The 21394-nt window shown below is 39.3% G+C and overlaps 1 protein-coding gene across 3 annotated transcripts in view; it reads left to right on the top strand.

The window, feature by feature from the left end:
• CDKAL1 (CDKAL1 threonylcarbamoyladenosine tRNA methylthiotransferase) overlaps positions 1–21394 on the top strand; it is a 426501-nt gene that overhangs the window by 377657 nt on the left and 27450 nt on the right. For all 3 annotated transcript variants that reach the window (XM_075417076.1, XM_009941257.2, XM_075417078.1), the window contains one exon: positions 19811–19894. In XM_075417076.1, coding sequence (XP_075273191.1) covers positions 19811–19894 — 84 coding nt within the window. The remainder of the gene's footprint in view (positions 1–19810; positions 19895–21394) is intronic.

Raw genomic sequence — 21394 nt, 5'->3', positions numbered from 1 at the left:
AAGGCAAGTACGTTTATATTACATTAGCTATAGAGACCGTAATCACTCTATATGTTCAATGGTCTCATTACTTTTGAACACATGCTTCAAGAAGACTGCCTTTTCTAATACCGGTCCATTCTTGTGTGCAACCATGAAAGCTATCTGAAACAGCACTTACTCTGTTTGCAACTGTATAAATTTCGTTTTTTATACCCAATTTACCTGGCAAGTTTCTTAACACTGCTACTAGGATATAAATAGCAAATGCCAGATTGTAGCAAAGTCAGTGAGGGATGCCTTATTGTTGGTCTCTCCAAGAAAATGCAGGGATAATTCATGAGTTCTGAACTGAGCCCTTGGCCAATGACTCATTTTTGTTCTGTTACTCTGAAAAGTCAAATCTACATCCCAAAGGATTACACCTACAGGTTTTATTATCTTTAAAAATCTGTAGCAGTCTTGCTGACTACAGCTTAAGTCTCTTCATGGTGAATAGTTACGCATAATCTTTTTAAATTACCAAAATTATTAATTACTTTGAAAGATTTCTTCTAGCAAGAAGTAGATAGCTACTATGCCATATGACAGTACTTGCAATAATCAGCTCCCACAGGTCAATTAAATGCTGCAGGGTTTAGTCAGCAAGCAGACAACCATCACTGCTGCATGTACTTAGATGGAATGGAAGTTACTGCTTAATTATTCCATTTAAGACTGGATGGAAAAGGGGTCATTACGGGTTTAAAGCTTTACTTTAGATTTATATGGCTTAGAATTATACTTACAAAGACAAGAGCTTTTCTCTTTGCATAAATTAATTTAAAATTGTAGACTTTTGAGTGCTCTTCTGAAAGTAAATGGGATTCTGATTAATTTTAGTTCTGCAATTGCAGGACTTAGTAATGAACTAAATGTAGACTGAAATCATGAGGAAGTTGGAAGAGATTTTTGAAATATGTGTGAAAATGTCAGATGGATCTGCTGAACATGTGTTCCTTTCATATGATGCAACCAAATGTTTAGGTTTCCAGCCTATATAATAAATCGTGTGCAGTGCCTCCCTCAGCCTTCTGTGGCATGTGTTTAAGGTGTGAAACCCATTATTCTAAAAGCTTTAAGTTGTCAGAGGAATTCTAGGAAAGCAGGGAAATACGTGGTATTACATTCTATAAAGAAGCAATCTGTCTACTTTAAGTGTCACATTTTTGTGTCTGATTTATTGCCGTTGCATCCATATGTAGAGCTTATGTGCAGGTTTGGTACACTTGTACTGACAAATCCTACATTCTTCAAATCAAATAATTCTATAGAATGTCCTTCTGTTTTTAAATAGATTTCTTTTGAGTAAATTCGTGATCATGAATGCTTGTTTTGTAATCTGAACGTCAGGTATATGCAGTGTAAAATACTGAAAGGCACAACAGTCTTCCTGCTCTAATCTTAGTGTTTCCTAGTGAGAATTTAGTACTCACTATCCATTTTCCTGTGTGTATCATACACCTGCTTTACAACAAATATCATCTTTAAAGAAAATAATTCTCAGGAAGGTTGCTGATTTTTTCATCAGTCTATCATAAAATTGAAGTTAATTTAAATTATGGGGTTTTTGCTGTATTTACTGAAGTTCTCTTCACAATATATTCATTTGTTTTTTAATTACCTCAAGCAAATGCATGTGAACTAGAAATCAGTTTCAAACAGTGAGAGGAGTGAAAACAACTAGGTGCTGCTTTGATCTGGATTCAGACTGGTTTTGTTTAAACATTGGCTGTTGTTACTTGAGATATCTTACCCGATCTTATCCTAAATGACAAAAAAGTTACTGAAAAGTAAATGGCTAATGTGAACTCAGTTTTACTGTGTGGTCTGTTATTTCAGTAACGTACAAGAACAATAATACTTTAAGAATTTCATTGAACAGTGAACTCGGAGATAATTAGTGACTTCTAGTGTGGATCTTGGAGCAGAGAGCACTCAGTTGGATTAGTCAGAAATGGAACGTGATGACACTGTAACCAGAAACTGGTGAGGGCCACATAGTGTCACCCAGTCAACTACATACTTGTGGTCTCCAGATTGCACTCCAGACTGGCTTTGTTTGTTTATAATTTCCACTGTTGCTCTTATATATATACATCTGTACTGGATGGATGAGCTGCAGCAACATTTCAGAATGCGTTGCCCATGGAGCAGAGACAGCAGAGCTTTAAAAGAGCAACCTGTGGAAGAAGGGCTAGAGTCAGGGGGACTAAATCAACTAAATGGATGTCTACAAAGATCAGAGGCCTGATATTTCTCTTCTAAAATATAATGCCATGGGATTAAAAACTGAAAGTACCTTCTATTCAACAAAGCTAAAAGGATTATCTAGCTAAGAAAAAAAGGCAGCTCCATGATACATGACTGGATTCGTCTTTGCTTAAATCAGACCACCCAGCCACGGTGTTCTCCTGAAATAGTATCATGAATACAAAGCATACGTATTTACTGTTAACCTCTCAGTGACTTTAGATAACGTTACTGGATACATGCATGGTATATTGTAGCCCAGTTGCCAATATTAACACTTAAAGATATTTTCTTGATTAATATTGTTGTGGCCACCCAGTGACCAGCCAACTCTTATCTGTAAAGCCAGTTGAAGAGCAATGGCAGCTCTGTTGTAGATATTAGCTGACACCTTCAAACTAAATCTTTTGCTTCACAGGTCATCAGTCTCTGTGTTAAACAAGCCAAAAAACAAGCAGATAAAAGAGAGGTTTGAGATTTCTGTAAAAACTGCAATGATAAAAGGATTTGCCAGTTCAGTCTCATCTGCCATTTGCCGAGGATTCAGCATAACCACACACTGATGCTAGCTTTACCATCATTTTGCTATATTTTCAACCAATGTCCTGTGCACCATTCCATGAGTAGCAGAATAATCATTTTCCTTCTAAAGCCCAAGGCAGCTGGTGTGTCCTGAGTAAGAAGATTACACTTGCAATGGCAAGACAAGTACCTGAACACATTAAATTGATCTCCCAGTCCTCCCATAATTGAAGAACCTGGTTACTGAAATTTTGCTGCCTGCTGGAGAATTTCAAAACCACGGAAGGATAGGAGTCGGATGGCCTTGCAGTTCTATCATTATCCTCTTTGCAAGTCACAGTGTAAGAGAGGGCTCAGGTGGCAGAGACAGAAAAAATCCTTATTACTGTATCTGTCAATCTTATTTGCACTGGCCTCCTCCTAAGAAGGCAGTGCAGCATTTGATACTGAAACAGAAGCTGTATTTTAAAACATTTCCTTAGCTGTTTTCTTGCCACTTTACAGGTTGGCTTTATTACTGCCTCTACAGGCGAAAGGGTAAGTTTCCTAGTACAGGCACAAGCATTGTATAAATATAAGCTCTCCTGACAGACGTTCATAAATAATTAGATCTTTGTGCTTCTGAACTACTTTGCTTTTTTTCATCTTTTACCCCATTTTTTAAGCAGTGTATTATAGTAGAAAGATGAAGGCAGCTGTGGTCTCCATATATCTAAATAGCCTGTGTATTTTAATTCTATCTGTAGGAACAAGAACAGTACCACTGCCCCAAACTGATACTCTTTTTTCCATGATAAAACCTCAACAAGGTGTCTATTTAGGTGTTCCTGCTGACTTGTAAATTCCTTACTCTGTGGACACCGGAGAACAAACAAAGAAAATCTATGAAACAAGAAGCCCAAGGACAACTATGTGTTTTTTCCACGATGCCTTAGAGGGTTAGTCTATTCTGGCAATTATTTTTCTTCTGTGCAGTTTTTTCAAAGAATCATTAAATGTTGCAGTGCTAAAATGCAGCAAAACTGTTAAACAATTTAAAGTGAAAATAAATAGCGGTTTTCCACAGTTCTCTAACTTCATTATCTTTGGATTTTCTATCTATGCCTTCCACGAGATTTCTTAAATAGCTTCTTTAAGGATCTGTGTTCTAGGAAAAATATATGTTGTGTGCCATGATTTTAATACTGCTGCTAAAAATATAGTAGTACTTACAAAGTCATATAAGAACAAAACAGTTAAAATGAAAGATGAACAGCTCTATTCTAATGCTAAAATAAAAAAATGTATCCATGTAAGGCGGAGTAGTATATTTTGCTAGTATAGAAACTAGCAGAATAATGAATACCCAAACACAAGAAGAAAGGCTATAATAGAGAAAAGCACTCTGCTTGAATAACAGCTTGCCCCTATTTTACAGATGGGAAAACTGGGGCGCGTAGAGAACTTAATTGATTTCCCTAGTGTCACCCTATAAATCATTGATGTGACAAGGCCTACAGCTGATTCTCTTTGAGAGCTGTGCAGCTAACTCCTTGCCTGACTCTCTTCAATAAACAGATTTTGAAAGCATGTTCTCTTCCATGCAATAATTTATACTTGATGCATGAGAAGCCTGAAGTGTGAGCAGATAATGCTGTTTGATCCGTATTTTACAAAAAGCCCTTCCAGATACCCTGTTCTACTTGATCCACTTCTTTCATAAACAGATTTTGTGTTGCCGCCTTCTTTCCTTGTTCAATCTGCTTTCTCTTTGTGTAAATGAAATGGCACATCCTCTCTCCCAGGTTCTGCATTTATTTCATGCTCTCTTGAGTTTGGATCACATAACTCATCTCAACCTCTCTGAGAGGCTAACCACTTCTTCACTGAAGCTGGGTCATGAATAATTTCCTAGAAAGTGAGGCATTACCTCTTCTTCAACCCTGGAGCACAGGGAATATCAACTGTGAACAATTATTACCAGTACCAGCCGTCTAAAAAAGGTAAACCCATGAGTCCTGAAGGCCCCTTCTTAGCAATGGACTCTTTATACCACAGAGAAATTACTGTAGGACTTACCAGGCCCCCTCACCTTCCTTGCCTCCATAGGAAGTCCTTGTTTTCTTTGAATCAGTCCCATTTGCTAGTGTAACAGTGTAAACAGTGGACTTCAGCAGTCAGTGTCGGGCTCCTGTTGTGTGAGGATTGCTAGGTACCAGCAGTCGTGAGCCTTTGTATCTCTTGCCTTGCCATCTGGCCTTGAGAAAAGGAAACAGACCTGGGACAAACCTCAGCTGAGTTCTTGGTTTGGGAGCATTTTCTCTGCCTTTAGAAGGACACTCAGGTCGCTTGTAGCCCATACTCTGACTTGCCTCACTACATTGTAGCTTAGACGAATTTTGAAAAGTGTTTGACAATATATTAAATGATCAGGATTTTTATGACAAAAGTTAAAAGATGTGTTTTTGAAGTGCTTCAAATACAAATGTAACCAGTTATCTCATACTCCCTGAAGAAATTCTGTCCTTGATTATATATAACAAATGAAAGGGCAGATATTTCCTTTATCAAAAGCATTCTTCAGAGATTAAATTTAACAATACTTGTCTAAAAAAATGGCAAAAACTCTACTCTCTACTGGCATTCAAGCATAATGGACTATAGCAAAATCCACTATGTAAAATGACAGGGGGTTTTTGGCGATCATGTCTGTAAGCTGTTTTAATCTATGATCTTGAAAAAGAAAAACAAAAAGCAGTATAAGGATATGCCCAACTTCATTTTGACTTCATAATGAAGCTGCTGATAACTACAGTTAAAGTGTTGGTTTAAAGGTTGGATGGAGTTTCTGTTTGTTGAGACAAAAATTGTTATTCCATTACATTTTTAGGCAAGGACACTCGTTTCTTTTAAATAATAGGTTTTGAACAAAGTATGTTAAGAGTTTGGAGATATCTGTTTCATTATGTATACTCATCTAGAATTCTAAGGCTGTGCTAGAAGTGTAGGCTTTCCAAGCCATAATCTATTTTCATATTGATACTGCCTTTTCTAACACTTGTAATAGGCATGCTTATTAATGATAAAATACACAAGCAATAAATATTCAGGTGCTATGCCGATGGAGTTTAAAAAACGATGCAACAAACAGGAGAGTGGGAGAAGAAGATGACCCTGCCCTAATTGCATAAGATGGGTCAAAGTTGCAAAAAGTTACCCTGTAGCCTATGGCAGGAGGCAACATCTGCTGAGTTCAAGGGGTTGTTACAATGGTTTCCAAAGGATGGCATGGTTTCTTCTCACCACCTTGCCACATAAATCCTGTCCTGTGCTCTGACAGCCTCTCACTGTCAGCTTCCAGTCTAGCTTAATGAGAACAGTCTGGAATCAGCAAAGCCTCCTTCCCTCTCACATCAGATGGGGAATGGCCCTGAGCGTGCCCCACAATTGTAGAAACAGTGTGAAAATGTACGTAGTCAGTTACGTTGCTTCTGACCATACTGAAATTTGAGATCTGATCTTTGCTATCCAAAGCAGTATATTTACTATATCCCCAACAACATGGAAACCTGTTACCATTGCATCTGAAGCTGGCAGTGTTAGGTGATTTGCTGAACTAACTGATGGTGGTGGTGAGGGTGGTGAGGTTTGCCCTTTAACGCTACGAAACTGGTGTAAAGCCTTTGTGTTGCCGAGTTCTGTTATCACCATTTTCTGGTTCCAACCACTAATTGATTCACTAGCATATGCTGTTTGTGTTTGGGCTGTGTCCTAAAACCTTGACATTCAGCTCTGACAGTGTCAACTTTGTCCAAGGATAGGTAAGAAGAAATGATATATTTCATTTTTTTGTAATCTTTAATGAAGCATAGAGAATCTTAAAAAAAAAAAAAAGTTGTAAGAAGCAATTACATTGGCCAGTTCCTTTTGTTTCAAAGTTCTGCAATTGCAAGTATTTAAACAAAACTTGCAGTAATTCTCAATTAAATTTGCGCAGTTTTTCATCACTGATCCCCGTCTTTACTGTAATCCCTGTCAAGTTCCTAGAGCTTGAGAAACCGGAGTGACCCTGAGGTGTTCGTATCATTTTTACTGTCATAGCTAGGAAAGACAGAAAGACTACAGTGCAAATACGTGAAGCGTCAGTTGGATGCAGGAGGTACTGGCGAAAATTTTATGTTAGCTAGAACTGATCAAAAGAATTAGTTTATGTGAAGGTATGACATTTTTAATGTGGTAAATTGTGGTGCCATTTCCACCACATCCGTTAGGAGAAAGAAACAGTGCTAAAATTGTTTAACCAGGAGCCTTCTTATTTTCAGATAGTAAGCTTTGTTCCCGTTGCTTTAGTATGCTACACGAAAGCTCCAGACCCCATGCAGGCTTTCTTGGCAATCTTTTCTGTGTGCAGTATGAAGCACGTGTCAGCCTGGACCTCTGTTCACCAATATAGCTGATGAACCCAGCAATAGCTATTGTGCCAAGCAACCTTGTCTTCATAATTGCACGAAACAGTGTAAAATCTAAAAATCATTCTTTTCACCTGTCTTACATACCTGTTTGTGTGATCACCTCATGGAAACTAGTTTATGTTCTTCTTGCAGCTTCTGACATGAAGAGATAAAACACAAGCGATGAGAAGCTGATTGCGATCCAGAGTTCTCTTTGGAGAATTTGTAGTTGGCCGTTAAAGCGTAAAAGTGCCGAAGATGATGTAGGACTGGGTCATATTGTGCCCCATCTCAATTGTTTAAAAGGCAACTTAGGGTTAATTACTAGCATTTTGACTTTGGAAACTGGCTGCTTATTGTGTTGTTGCTTTTACTGGTGTACAGGAGAGAGGTGTAAGAGGGGAAAGGGACATAGATTTTGGAAGCGGAGAACATTTTTTCTCGGAGACATCACTTGTTCTCCTCCTTGCTTGGAGCATCTCAATGTGGATGAAACTAAAGCAATGGTTTGTGCTTCCTCCTGCACGTATGAGGCATGTTCACGGAGTCCCTTAAAGAGCAGAGCAATTCTCAGGGAAAATGAACATTTTTCTCAGTCCGGGTGTGGTAGAAAAGTAAGATAAAATTACTTGTTGGGCAGTTCACTACGATGTAGGCAGAAGCAGGAAATAAGCTAGGAGACATCTTGCTGTTCTTGAATTTTTAGTCTAAAGTTGCTGAAGAGTTTTTCTCAGGAGTGGGAGTACTGTTTGGTCTTACTTGGCTTTTTCATTCCAGTCAAGTATGGGGAAAATAGTACTCTGAAAGGAGGAAACACAGAAGAGGAAAACGGGCAGGGCAGGAAAACAAAATGCTGCCTACTACTGACCATACAACACGATCCGAGATTGAAGGCAACAGCAAAAGCAGCTGTATGGACTTTTCTCACAAGTATTTCCATGTAATATTGGTGCATTCAGATGTCTGACTTTGAGAACATTAGAATACAGGGTTGACAGCAGTTATGGGAATACAACACTGATTTCGGCCTAGTGCACCCTATTCATTAATACGTTTCTTTTAATGAATGGTGATGTTTCCTATGCCTCTGATTTTATGTTGCATTTTCACTGTAATTAATTGCAGATTACTTACAAAAGAGAGTGACCATAAATAGAAACTTGAAATAACATTTTTTCTTTGGAGAATTGTTGTATTTACATGGCACATTCTATTTGTATATGCAGGCTCTTGTCACAGAGGCATAAGAACATCCTTTGTTCTTGAGGCCCAGTTTCGCAGCAGCCAGCCTCCTCTGAGGATGGTGGCAAAGACTGTAAGCACAGGCAGAGCCACTCTTGTCTTGACTATTCAAGACTGTTGAGCGACGTGTAAAACTCCCTCTGAATCCCCATTTTCGTGTATGCTGAAGACACTTAAATCTAGTGTCTGATCGTATCTCTTGCCATACCCACAGAGAAGGTAAAAAAGATCCATCATGCAATTGCTGAAGAATCTTTTTTTTTCTGTTACTCTTCTGTCAGCAAAGGCTTTGTACCATAAGCAGTTTCAGGCCTGTCTAGGTACTGTACTGTTTAATGTAAGTATCCACACCGTTGTATTGGTTTTATTGATAATGTAACTGATACACTTGGGTTGGAATTTGAAGCCTGCTAGGCGAGAGCACAGTAGTCTGATTAGTGATGTGATATGCACACAACTGCAGTCAAAATATTGACAGCAGCTGTAATTTCTATATCAAAACCTTTTTTTTCAGAGAGGTTTATAGTATGGTCTTAACACCTGCATTAGAGTTTATAGTGTGTTTCTAGTTGATCCATCTCAGTAATTAATTTCACTTGCAATTAGATTGTATAGCTTGTTTCACTTTCCGTCGTGTTAGAATTCAGCCACAGCATAGGATGTTCCTGCTGAGTTTGAAAGATTGTAGAAACCTCTGCCTTCCAGTTTTTAAATATTTCTTGTTATCTGGGCTAAGTAAGGACTTTTGTAAAGGGGAGGAGGTTGCACACAGTGGTATGGATGTTGAAGAGAACTTACAAAGTAATGAGACCTTTAATTTGACACATTTGTTTCTGATGCCATGCAAAAGGTAGTGTGCTGAGGAACAGACAGCAGCACACAATTGGGATTTCTGTGATAACTTTATGCACAGCCTTGGGAATTGAGCAGGTTATAAAGAAGACGTTAGAGAGAAAAACTTAGTCCATAGTAATTTCTTTCTTTTTCTTCTAGAACAGAAGTGATTTATCTTATGATTTTCTTGAGCTGATCTCTGTTAACTTTATTAATGGGTAATAAAGAATTGGTCAGAATTACTATTCTAGTGTGCTAATGAAGAGGTGCTGCTTTTGGGTACCTTTTTATATGCAAATAATTGGCAGACAGTTTAAAAACAGTAAAATGCATCACAACTAGCTTGTCAGTAGTGACTATTAAATTCTAAACAACATGAAGTCACACTACGTTTATCACTATTTAATGAATCATTCGCTTTGGTCCCTCTGTAAGCCCTCGATGTTATTTGTCATTCAGCACTACGCCTCTAGATGTGTCAGCAGTTCTAGGCTCTTACTTGCCTTAGATTGAAGAAAACCCCTGAAGTGTGTAATTTCTGATCGTACATTGGCTACCTTCAAAATAAAAGAAAATAATGTCATTATCCTATCATCATTAAGATTATCAGCTTCTGACGATGTTCAGGTGGTTTTGTTTAGTAGCCTGTAATTCATGCATGCAAAAGGAGTTTTATTATTCTTTTGAAAAGAAAGCTGATACATTTTTAAGGCCTTTTTATTTTAACTCTTTCTGTTAGTGCCACCATTTTGTAATCTAAGTTAATTAACTTGCAACAATGTTATGTTACGTATTTCATGTGCTGTTAAATGTATTAGTACGGCTTTTAGTGGATTGTGGGGAAGAGTTGGATTTGGGTTTGCATATGGGCTCGCTTTGGACCCTTGTGTTTTCTGTTTTATCCCATCTGCTCGTCCTTTCTTCTCAGATGAGATGAACAGAGAACATTGGCTTCAGCTGTAGGATGAGCTGAAAAATTGTATTGATGTTTTGGAGAGAAGCCCAGCTTTTTGGAGCAGTCTTTTTGGTGTATTTGATTAAAAAATATCAGGCTGTGGATGTATTCTAAGAGCATTCAGTCTTACTGTGGGGATTCCAGTATCATGTCAGGGAAGATGATACTGACTGTTGATTTCTGTCGATGCTGTCTTCACTTTCGCATCTGTGTTCTTGCATCCAGTATTTTCCCCTACTCCCAACCTTTTCCTGCTTTCTCCTATTGATGAGGAAGCAACATGCAGTTCTGCCTGTGAGTTGCTGTGGGGACGCTTATGTTAGGACCTTTTATTATTACTGGCCACTCTTTCCAACAGCTGGTGATGCTGAATCTGTGCTGAACATGGTATTACGTCGGTCTGTGCTACATCAGCACCCCTCTGACAGAGCCACTGGTGAGCAGGTTGCCTTCAGTACTGTAGACGAGACTTCAGTCTGAGAAAACGGATTGGTATTGCAAGTTCCTGAAGTAATTTCTGGAGAAGTTATTTGATAGGGTATTTACCAAGATGATTTTTAATTTCTTGTATAACTGATACTTGTCAGGGCTTATGCAGCTGTTGAAAGAGATGACTGAAACAGAAATTGCTTATTGTTGCCTTAGCAACTGCCACTTCATATTGTGCTTAAATCACTTGGAAATATGCGGTGTATCTTAAGCAATTGCTTCCAACAAAAACAGCCAATCTTAAATCATTTGAAATAATTTCACAGAAGAAGCTGAAAGGATGGCCTTTCCCAACAAAGACCATCATATTTTTAAGCTTGGTAGCCTCACTTCACCACAGGCTTAGCTTATTTTAAAAAAGCAGAATATTTGTTTACTCATGCCACCAGGTTCCATGCAATTGCCAAATTGGATGGAAGTTGCAAATGTTTTTAAAAGATTCCTCTAAACTCCATCTTCCATTCTCGAAGATCAGCATTGTTAGTGTAGTTTCCCATATTTTAATTATATTTTGTTATATATATATAGACACATATAAAATATATGTATATAAATTATATATATTTAATTATATTTTATATGTCAAGTTTCCTTTAGGGCAGACGGTTTGTGTTGTTTTTTGTTTTGCTTGTGAACTGTTATGCATATGAAAGGAAGACCTTAAACATACTTTACCTACTCAGATGTTTCTTCTTCCTATTTTGAACTGATCTTTTCATGTAGACTTTTCCTGTAGATGTTTGCCATAGTTTTATGGGGTTTGTTATATCATCTGGAAACAGAGGAGAGAGAGGCTTTTACCACCATTACATTAAGGCAGTTGCTTGAGTGCTGATACTAAATGACAGTCTCAAATACCAGGTCTGCATATTCTATTTTGTATTGCTATAGCAACTTCCCCAGCTTTGTGGTCACTACTCTGTGAGCTGTGTCACAGTCGGAACTGGATTTTGCACATGTGGAAACAGAGTTTCAGAGAGCTGAAGGAGAGAGCCAGAGTGCCTTAGCAACGTTGTGCCAGATCCAGAACAAAACCCGATTCTGCCACCTCATCCTTTGACTGCTTAAGCCCAGGTTTACAATAGAAAGATCCAAAATGAGAGAGACAGCTTTAAGAGGCAACATATATCTCCCATTTCAGAAAACTTATTTTCCTTTTATAGTATTGTACACAGTTAATAAAATTTAGAAAGGAAATATGACAGAGTTGTCAAAAGGCTACTTTTATTACCCCTTTTCTAGGCAATAAAAATGAGAGACAAGCAAAATGCAGACTTACAGAATTTAAAAGGAATCAGACATTTTGAGGACCAGTTGTCATTTTTAGGTCACCGCTCACATCCCTGAATACAATTTTCATCTGAGCTGCATGGCAGGGTTTGTATGTGCTGGAAGGAGCTACATTTTCCCAGCAGGAGATCAAATCAAGATGAAGCAGTCAGATGCAGGTGCACAGTAATAGAAAGGAGCTATTTACCCTGAAGCATGAGCAATGGGCCAAGAAAGCAGAAGCAGTCTACTTCCATCTCTCGTCTCCTTCTCCCCTACCTTTTCCCTCCCCCCATAGCTATGCCAACAAATTCATAAGGGGACCAAAGAGAAGGTGTTCTCTTGCTTTTAATGAGCTGCATAGCCTTGCTACTGGAGGTCTGAGGCACTTTTTTGTTATGCTGATTATGTACTATTAGAGCTGGCTGTCTTTAATTTATACCTAATCCTTCCATCCTGCTTGCACAGCCTCAAGCCAGCCTGGAAAATGCTTGAAAGAGTTTGTCCTGTGGGCATCTGTTGCCTGTGTCCATTCTGAATTCTTGAATGATGCTGTGGAAAGAGCAGTCTGTCTGAAGCATGTGTGCCTAAAACAACAAAAAAAAGGCAGTTTGCTTAGATATGATTTTATAAATCATACATTTTACGTAGTCCCTTTAAAATTCCTGCAGCTTTGTTTAAAGATGGGCAGTGTAATAACAGTGGTTTCACAAAGTCAACTGTATTGGTTGACAGTGAAATGAGACACCTTGATGAACGCTGTCTGGTTTTCACTTGGGATTCTGGACTTCTTTAGTTAAGAGCTAAGTACGTTCCTATGTGAAGACGACCACCCAATGCTGTCTCCAAAGCCACAAAAAAACTGAGCAATGTAAGTAAGGGAAAAACACTGACTCATAGCAAGTGTGAAATGGTAAAATTTAACCACACTGGACATAAGTACAAAACAGTCTGCTACAGATACTGGGACTGGTAATCACAGAATCACAGAATAGTGGGGGTTGGAAGGGACCTCTGTGGGTCATCCAGTCCAACCCCCCTGCCGAAGCAGGGTCACACAGAGCAGGCTGCACAGGACCTCGTCCAGGTGGGTCTTGAATATCTCCAGAGAAGAAGACTCCACAACCTCCCTGGGCAGCCTGTTCCAGGGCTCCGTCACCCTCAGAGGGAAGAAGTTCTTCCTCATGTTCAGACGGAACTTCCTGTGCCTCAGTCTGTGCCCATTGCCCCTTGTCCTGTCACTGGGCACCACTGAAAAGAGTTTGGCCCCATCCTCCTGACACCCACCCTTAAGGTATTTATAAGCATTTATTAGGTCCCCTCGCAGCCTTCTCTTCTTCAGGCTAAACAATCCCAGCTCCCTCAGCCTCTCCTCGTAATATCCACTGTCTTACAACAGATTTGTTTGTAGTTAATACATAGCTCTGTTATCTGTGTAAGAGACTGAGAATTTTGTTTTCCTGGCTAATTAGTGGCGTTGTAGGACTGAGGCAGCATTGTCTAGGTTTAGGAGGAGGAAGCTGGAATACGTGAAATCTGTGTGGTGAATGCTGCCACTTACTCTGCACCACGGGAGTGATCAAGTTCTCTGTTTCTTTCCTCAGGTATAAAATGGGCCAGAGACATGTAAAGATTAATGTGACTGATGCTTGTACAATGTAAAAGATACAGGACTCTAAATATTAATGTCACTCTGTTGCTGCATATCTGTACAGGGTTATGCCCTGAACATAACAAGAAGGAGGCACCTACTCATCTGGAACTGGACAGCAGTTAGCCCTACTGAAGTGGTAGCTGTCTGTGCTGTAGGCTAGAAAAGTATTTTTATCCTGGCATGAAAATTGCCATGAGCAGGAACTGAACTGTTTTAATGTTACTGCTTTCCAATATCCACATTTAAAACCCTAACAACTCTGCAGAAAAACTCTGAGACAAGTCCATTCTTTGTCTCCATTACTACCTTCAGAAAAGGAGATATGTATAGACCCTAAAAGTTGGAGGAGCAGTGCTGAACAGCAGAAAAAAGCAGTACAAAGGAGAGTTTGGAAAGAGATACTTTCCTATATCATCAAAGTGGTGTCACGTCATAAGTTTCTACGAGTGATGTCTTTTTTACAGGGAGGCTGTGGAACTCCTAGACTTGTCTGTCAGGAGGATAAAACTCCTACAATGCGTAAATAGAATGGTTAGGGAATGCTTAATTATAATTTTCAAGAAATTTGGCTTCTAATTACAGGAGGACTAATGTGGTTCATAAAAAGTGGGTCCAGCAGTTCTTCTCTGCTTTATAGGGAAGGACACATCATCTGCATAATTATTAGCGCTTATTTCAAATAATTAGAGCACAACTGAAAAATTGGGAGAGAAGTATGCCAGAATTGGTGTAGAATGAAAGCTTTCTAAATTACTTTTGCTTAAACTTTGCTATACTTAGTAAAGGTCAAAGTACGCATGTTTATCAGAAATACTCTGTACATCAGAATAATCTGCTAAAACATACACATATAAATGGTGACAGTGTATATTTTTTATTGCCTACTTTGTGATGTATTTAAATAACAAATAAAGGACAGTAGCTTTTTGCGTGGCGTCCAAGCCATGTACGAAGTATGGTCCACAGTGGTTGGGGTCCGAATGCAAGCCAGCTTCCTTAAACACGAGTGGAGAGGGGCTCATCGATTCTGCTAGGAATTGAGCTCAACCTGCAAGGAGGCTTTCGCAGCTGTCTCTGAATCGATGGAGATGGCTGTGAGCGCTGTGTGCCTTCTTCATATGGGAGAAGTAGAGAAACACAGTGCCCATTAATACTTTTTTTTTTAGCCAGAGTCTTAAAAACAGAATGGGCAAATTTCAGGTAAAAGAACAATAAGGAAACGGTGAGAAAGATCACGTGCCGCATGGCCTGGCTGTACTGAGTGGTGAATCAACCTGGAACAATTGCGATTTTCATTAACTAAGAAAAAGAAAGATTAGGAGTATATGTTGTCTGAGTATAATTGCAGCAGGCCATTTGTGATGTTGCGTAGCAGTATTCTGTCAAAACATGTAAACAGGGCTGATCTTTTGCACTCATACTGTTGTAGAATTTAAAAATCAGTCTTGTGTTTTCCGTGGTTCAGTCAGTTTTGGTTTAAAAAACAAACCTAATTTGACTGCAGCCAAGGAGGATGTTGAACATTTCTTACTGTTCATTCATTTTGAAAAATCAGCCAGCTGTAAAAGCTGCTTTTTATGATATTCAGTAAAGGAAAAACTGAGTTACAGAATTATCATGTCAGAATTTCCTGTAGGATAAATGAAAATGAAATAGAAGTTCATAAGTGATTTGATTACTAATCCTGGGGTTTACAAACTACCTGGCAACTGTTACAGTGCAGGAAGTGATAGGACCAGCAGCAATCGTTGCATTATTTTCAGTGAAAACAGATTCTCCCTGTGTAAAGTATGTGACTGGTCCATCTTGGGATGGGGGAGGTTGCCAGGCAAGTTTTTTGCTATCATTCATAATTATTTTCATGCTGTGCCCTGTCAAGAAAAAAATAATCCTGGTTCTGTAGGAATCTTTGCAAACTGAGATGCCAGGACTGGTCTTCCTCAGTTCCAGATGCTTTGTCAGAATTGTAGTTCCCTGAGAGCTGGAACTCGTGCATACCTGTGGAAGCAGATGAAAGAATAAGAATAAAAATAAGATACCAAATTATTTCTGCTTGTACATGCCTGACAAAAATCATCAAAGGTTATTATAATTGCGACTTATTAGATATGGTGTCTGGTTTCTACATATTTAAATTCTTTCTGGGAGAGGTGAAACTTGGGCACTTAGAGATCTCAAGGGAATAATTGCAGAAATGATGACATATTCCACTTCTTGAACAAATTTCAATACCAAAGCTGCATTCTGTGTACTTATATTTCTTCTTAATTATACTTGGATGCAGGATAGATAGTCGTTTTCTGTCTTACAAATGCGTGTAGCCAATTAGTCTGGTAGATCATGAATACCCAATAGCCTAACTCATTAAATGGAATTTTCCTTTGCTGTTGTTATGGCAAAGGAGTCTGCAAATAGCTGAATATCATCTTTCTCTGTGAGCTCAGCCTTGGCCAAGGCTACAAATCAGTAACGAGCAAGTGAACAGTTACTGGGCTTACCTGTACTCCTTGCAGTATGCCATCTTAGTCTCGTGAGTGTTTGTGTGGGTATTGTAAATGGGTATAGGCTGTCCAGCTCCTCTGTATTTCTGGTGCTCAGTTTTAATGGCACGGTTTTGATGCGATGTGATGAATTTGGTCTTCCTGATTTCCTCCCATTCCTGATAAATTCTGGGCCCAGAAGCTCTGTCTGGCCCACTGAGACATGGAGACCTGAGTTCTTTTTGCTATGGAAGCAAAGATAAGAAAAACTGGCAATGTGTCTCTGAAGAAATCACTGCTTATACGAAATGATCACACACGGGTGCTCTTTTCTTCTTCCCTCTGATTTTTTTTTGAATTATTATTATTTTTTGCATTGCATGCTTGCCATTCTGTCATCTGAGAGTATGAAGATAACACAGGTAGCTTAGACTGCCTCACAGGCAGCATTCGTAGAGACGACGAAGGCAGAACATTATGAACCAGGGAACCACGAGACAATTGTGAAACGAGTGACAGACCCAGTATTGCTTTGAGCCAGTTTTGCTAACTTATGGTACTGGTAAATAATGAATACAATGTGAGGACATGATTTGGTGATTGGCCTTGGTGCTTTCACTGGTAGTTTTTCAGTGGTAGCATGTTTCCCCAAGGGTGAGTGTTGCTTATCTAACACTTCGTCCTCCTCTTTTTCATAATATTGCATGACATCTGAGACTTTCTGCTGTAGCACTATGCTACCATACTGAGTTGTCATTTTAAAAGCAACGGTCTGAAATGTTACAGAAACAAGAAGGCCTCTCTGTTCAGGGGAAATGTTCCCTGTAATCTTACTAATAGTGTAGTTATCTCCAGTGCCTTCTTGACATGCATTTGCAAAACTCCTCTGGGGATTTGAATTGAATAACTGTTTTCTTGACAGAAAAAAACACCTTACTCTTTAGGGGAATGGTAAATGGTTACACTGGATTTAGGTTACTAAAATTTGAGCGTGTTCTATCTGTTGTTATTTATATTTGCAGACTTCCCAGAGAAACATTGATGGAAATTTTAAATGTCGTATAAACAAACTCTTAAATGCCTCTTAAAAGTGTGCAGAAATATACAGCTTTTCTACTGTTAGGAGTCTGTTACTGGATCTGTAATTCAGGGTTTGTGCCCCTTCTGCTGTGTACCCCACACCTGTGGTCCTGGGGAGTTAACACTCACTCCCTCTGGGGAGACAAGCTGGGTGCTCACTCTCTCCCCTGCTCTCCAGGGTTTACTTTGGGAATGCTCCAGGTGCATGCAGAGGGAAGAGGAAGCAAGAGTTATTTCATGAAGTCTTTCTGTTTGGCAAGTGGAGACTTATATGTATATACTGTATGCATACACATATATACACTGTAATGTAGATATGATATTGCTGTTCTTACTTCTTCATGTTGTTTTTTCTGTCACTGACTGTTAGAGAAAATCCTAATCTTATCTTTTGCTTTTACTCCTTGTGCCTTAAAGGATCAAAACATTATTATCTGATCTGCATCTCCTTGCTAATTCACATGGACCTTATGATGGAGGCCTTAAAACATCTACAAAACAGCTGCCACTAGGATGTGGTGGAAGTCTTTCAGGGAGGGGGGAGAGTCTTGAGTACAGCTTTGCTCACAGATTTTAAAAGTTTGGAGTAAAATATGAAACCATTATTGATTCTCAAAATAGTGACAGCAATAAAAGCAGTGAGTAAATTCAACTTCCTAGACAGTTGTAATTTGCAGAATGCATTTGTCAAATAGTATGGAAATAATCCAGGGCCCATTTAGGCGAAAGAAAGAGAGAGATGCTCAGACTAAAAATATGAGCTAAATGTCCTCCAAGGTTTGCAGAAATTTGGCTATAAATTTCATTATACAACTTAGTAATGGACAAAATCAAAAGGTGTTGTATGTGGGATTCTGAAACTTGGGGAAATTCAGATTTTGTTTCATACCTACTTGGCAACTAAATGCAAGTGATTTGTCTTGGCTGATACACCGGAAGACTGTGCTGCCATCCAGCGATTCCTGGACAGGCTGGAGAGTTGGGCACAGAGGAACCTCATGAAGTTCATCAAGGGCAAGGGCAGGGTCCTGCACCTGGGGAGGAACAACCCCATGCATCAGTACAGGCTTGGGGCGGACCTGCTGGAGAGCAGCTCTGTGGAGAGGGACCTGGGTGTCCGACAAGTTGACCATGAGCCAGCAGTGTGCCCTTGTTGCCAAGAAGGCCAGTGGTTTCCTGGGGTGCATTAGGAGGAGTGTGGCCAGCAGGTCGAGGGAGGTTCTCCTCCCCCTCTACTCTGCCCTAGTGAGGCCCCATCTGGAGTACTGTGTCCAGTTCTGGGTTCCCAGTTCAAGAAAGTTGAGGAGCTACTGGAGAGAGTCTACCGGAAGGCTCCGAGGATGATGAGGGGACAGGAGCATCTGTCCTGTGAGGAAAGGCTGAGGGAGCTGGGATTGTTTAGTCTGAAGAAGAGAAGGCTGACAGGGGACCTAATAAATGCCTACAAATATCTGAAGGGTGGGTGTCAGGAGGGTGCGGCCGGACTCTTTTCACTGGTGCCCAGCAACAGGACAAGGGGCAATGGGCACAGACTGAGGCACAGGAAGTTCCGTCTGAACATGAGGAAGAACTTCCCTCTGAGGGTGATGGAGCCCTGGAACAGGCTGCCCAGGGAGGTTGTGGAGTCTCCTTCTCTGGAGATATTCAAGACCCACCTGGACATGGTCCTGTGCAGCCTGCTCTGTGTGACCCTGCTTCGGCAGGGGGTTGGACTAGATGACCCACAGAGGTCCCTTCCAACCCCTACCATTCTGTGAGTCTGTGATTCTGACTTGGGGTCTTCCATTTAACTAATTGTAAAACTGGTGCTTCCTTTAAACTGTGTTAGTGCATTTGTCAGTTGGGAGGTATAACTGAAACACTGGGCTAAAAAGCCCGGTGTTTATTTGGCCTTTAATACTGCTGTCTGTGAGTTGTTAAAAATTCTTCTTCATTGAGTCTTTGTAATATGCAGTGTTGACTCCACTGTCATGGAAGTCAGCGTGATCTCATGAATATAGCTTAGTGAAATCACCAAGAAGGGATAAAGAGATGCCCTGTCATGGTAAATAACAAGCATGGCTTCTGAAAAAAGAAGGCAAACAGATGAGCTTGGTGGCATCTGGAAGGTGGGCAGTGTGCTGCAGGTCCCTGCTGCTCTCAGGTGCTGCTGGTTGTTTTGTTTGTCGTGAGGCTGTTGGTGGCGGGGAACGGTGGTGCCCTTTTTGCGATTGTTTGCCAGATTTTATGTTGAAGGGGGGCTTTTTCATTAGCTGAATGAAACCGTAGCGGACTCTGTGCACATCTGACTTTTTTATTTGTTGTTGTGTTAAGAAGTAAAAATCAGTTGTTATTTCTGAACTGGATTTTCATGTTAAGCCATTACAGTACCACAGTTCTAGCCCTCAATTCTGACTTTTAACCTTGTCAGTTTTAGACAGTTTCAACTGGGGCTTTCTCTGCTCAGCTTTCTTGCCGACACACAATTTCCACAGAGAATTTTACTATTTCTGCGAAGAGTGTTTGTTTGTAGTCACAGCTCTCTTCTGAGTGTAATTCATTATTTTTGTTTTCTGAGTCATCTCTCTCATCTTTTATTTTCCAGGTTGGTGAGAGGCAGAGAGTTCTGGTAACAGAAGAATCCTTTGATTCCAATTACTATGTTGCTCACAATCCTTTCTATGAGCAGGTATGGTTAAATAAACAAAATGACATCTTTTTGTTTTATCTTTGTTTTCTGTTAATCTCGGCAACACAGTGTGCCGCGGAGAAAAAAACAAGTAAAGAAATAAGAAAAATTTTCCAGGGAAGGTGTGAGCATCAAGACCTGTTTATGAGATATTTTGTTTCTGTGTTGTAAATACAGTTTACCTGCAATTATGTTAAGGAATACACAGTAGCTCTTTGAGTATATAGCGGAAGGAGGATACATGCTATACATTCAAATAACATTATATGAGTGGTTTAAGCAGCTCTTAATTACTGTAGTAATTTTAATTTTTGTGTCTCCAAAGCAAAGTTTTGTGAATAGTTAAATCTTGATAATTTCCAGACATCTTTCAGAAAATCTTTTCAGGCAATGCAATTTGGAAAAAAAAAAAATGAACGTGGGAAGGGTCAGTAACTTCTTTAGATTAACACTTCAGCCTGAGATGTCGTATTTCCTTCTGTGTACTTTCTAGAAATTATTTCTTTCCACACAGAAATGTTATCTTTGATCTATGAAGGAAGTACAGCATCTATTTCACAAAATTATTGTTTTTGCTCAAAAGCAGATGACTTGCTGAAAACCAATGAAATTGGCTTTTTTTGAAATACCATGACTTCATTCTGGTTTTGCCTTTGGCTTGTCCTCTTGCACTGAGCTGTCTACCGTTTGCTTCTACTACCTTTAGTTATTCAGTTTTCTGAACCTGGAGAGGCTATTGATGATGGCTGTGCTTATGTAGTCACCAGTAGTGCTTTCCTCTGGTTCTGGATGATGTTACAGCATTTATTTATTTGTTTTTGTTTACTAGTAAGTAACATTATTGCTCTTGAAGTATCTGTTTCTATTAGATATCTGGTTCACTAATTATTTTTCCTCAGTTTCTTTTTTATCTTATGATAAATCTCTTCTTTAACCTCTGTCTAAGCCTTCTGTATCGCTGTTCCTTGCTTTTGTGATTTATCAGTCCGATTTGAGGAACTTGTTTTTCCATACAGAGATTCAAAGAAATTGCTTGGGGCTTTTTAATGTTCAGTGCTTGTTTTATGAAAGTTTCGTTAAGTAAAGGAAAAACTGCATGTGCAAAAAAGTGTTGATGTTTTTATGGGGTGTTCGTACAGCACCTAATACAGCTTCTGATTGGGACAGGTAAAGAATACACAAAATACAAATAATAACATAGGGAGTAATTTTAAATTTTATTACGGAAGAAATGACTTCAATTATTAAAACGTATGTCTTTTCTCTAAAAATCTTATGTGTGGCATGTTTGACAAGGGTAGTATCCTACTGTTTGCCCAGGTAATCAGAAGACTTGATGCTTGTGACTAATAACAGTAAATGTAATGATAGTAAATTGATAACCACACTTGAGTCACTAAATATCATATTATACTTTGGAAGCTGCAGCTCAGAGTCCTGGTGTAATGTTCTGTTAACTCAGATAGTTATCAAACCTATTCTCTCTTCACTAAGCTCTTC

Source organism: Opisthocomus hoazin, chromosome 3, assembly GCF_030867145.1.
Source record: "Opisthocomus hoazin isolate bOpiHoa1 chromosome 3, bOpiHoa1.hap1, whole genome shotgun sequence".
In the NCBI taxonomy this organism is placed as follows: Eukaryota; Metazoa; Chordata; class Aves; order Opisthocomiformes; family Opisthocomidae; genus Opisthocomus; species Opisthocomus hoazin.
The sequence above is the reverse complement of the archived record's forward strand: the minus strand, read 5'-3'. Positions and strand labels throughout refer to the sequence as shown.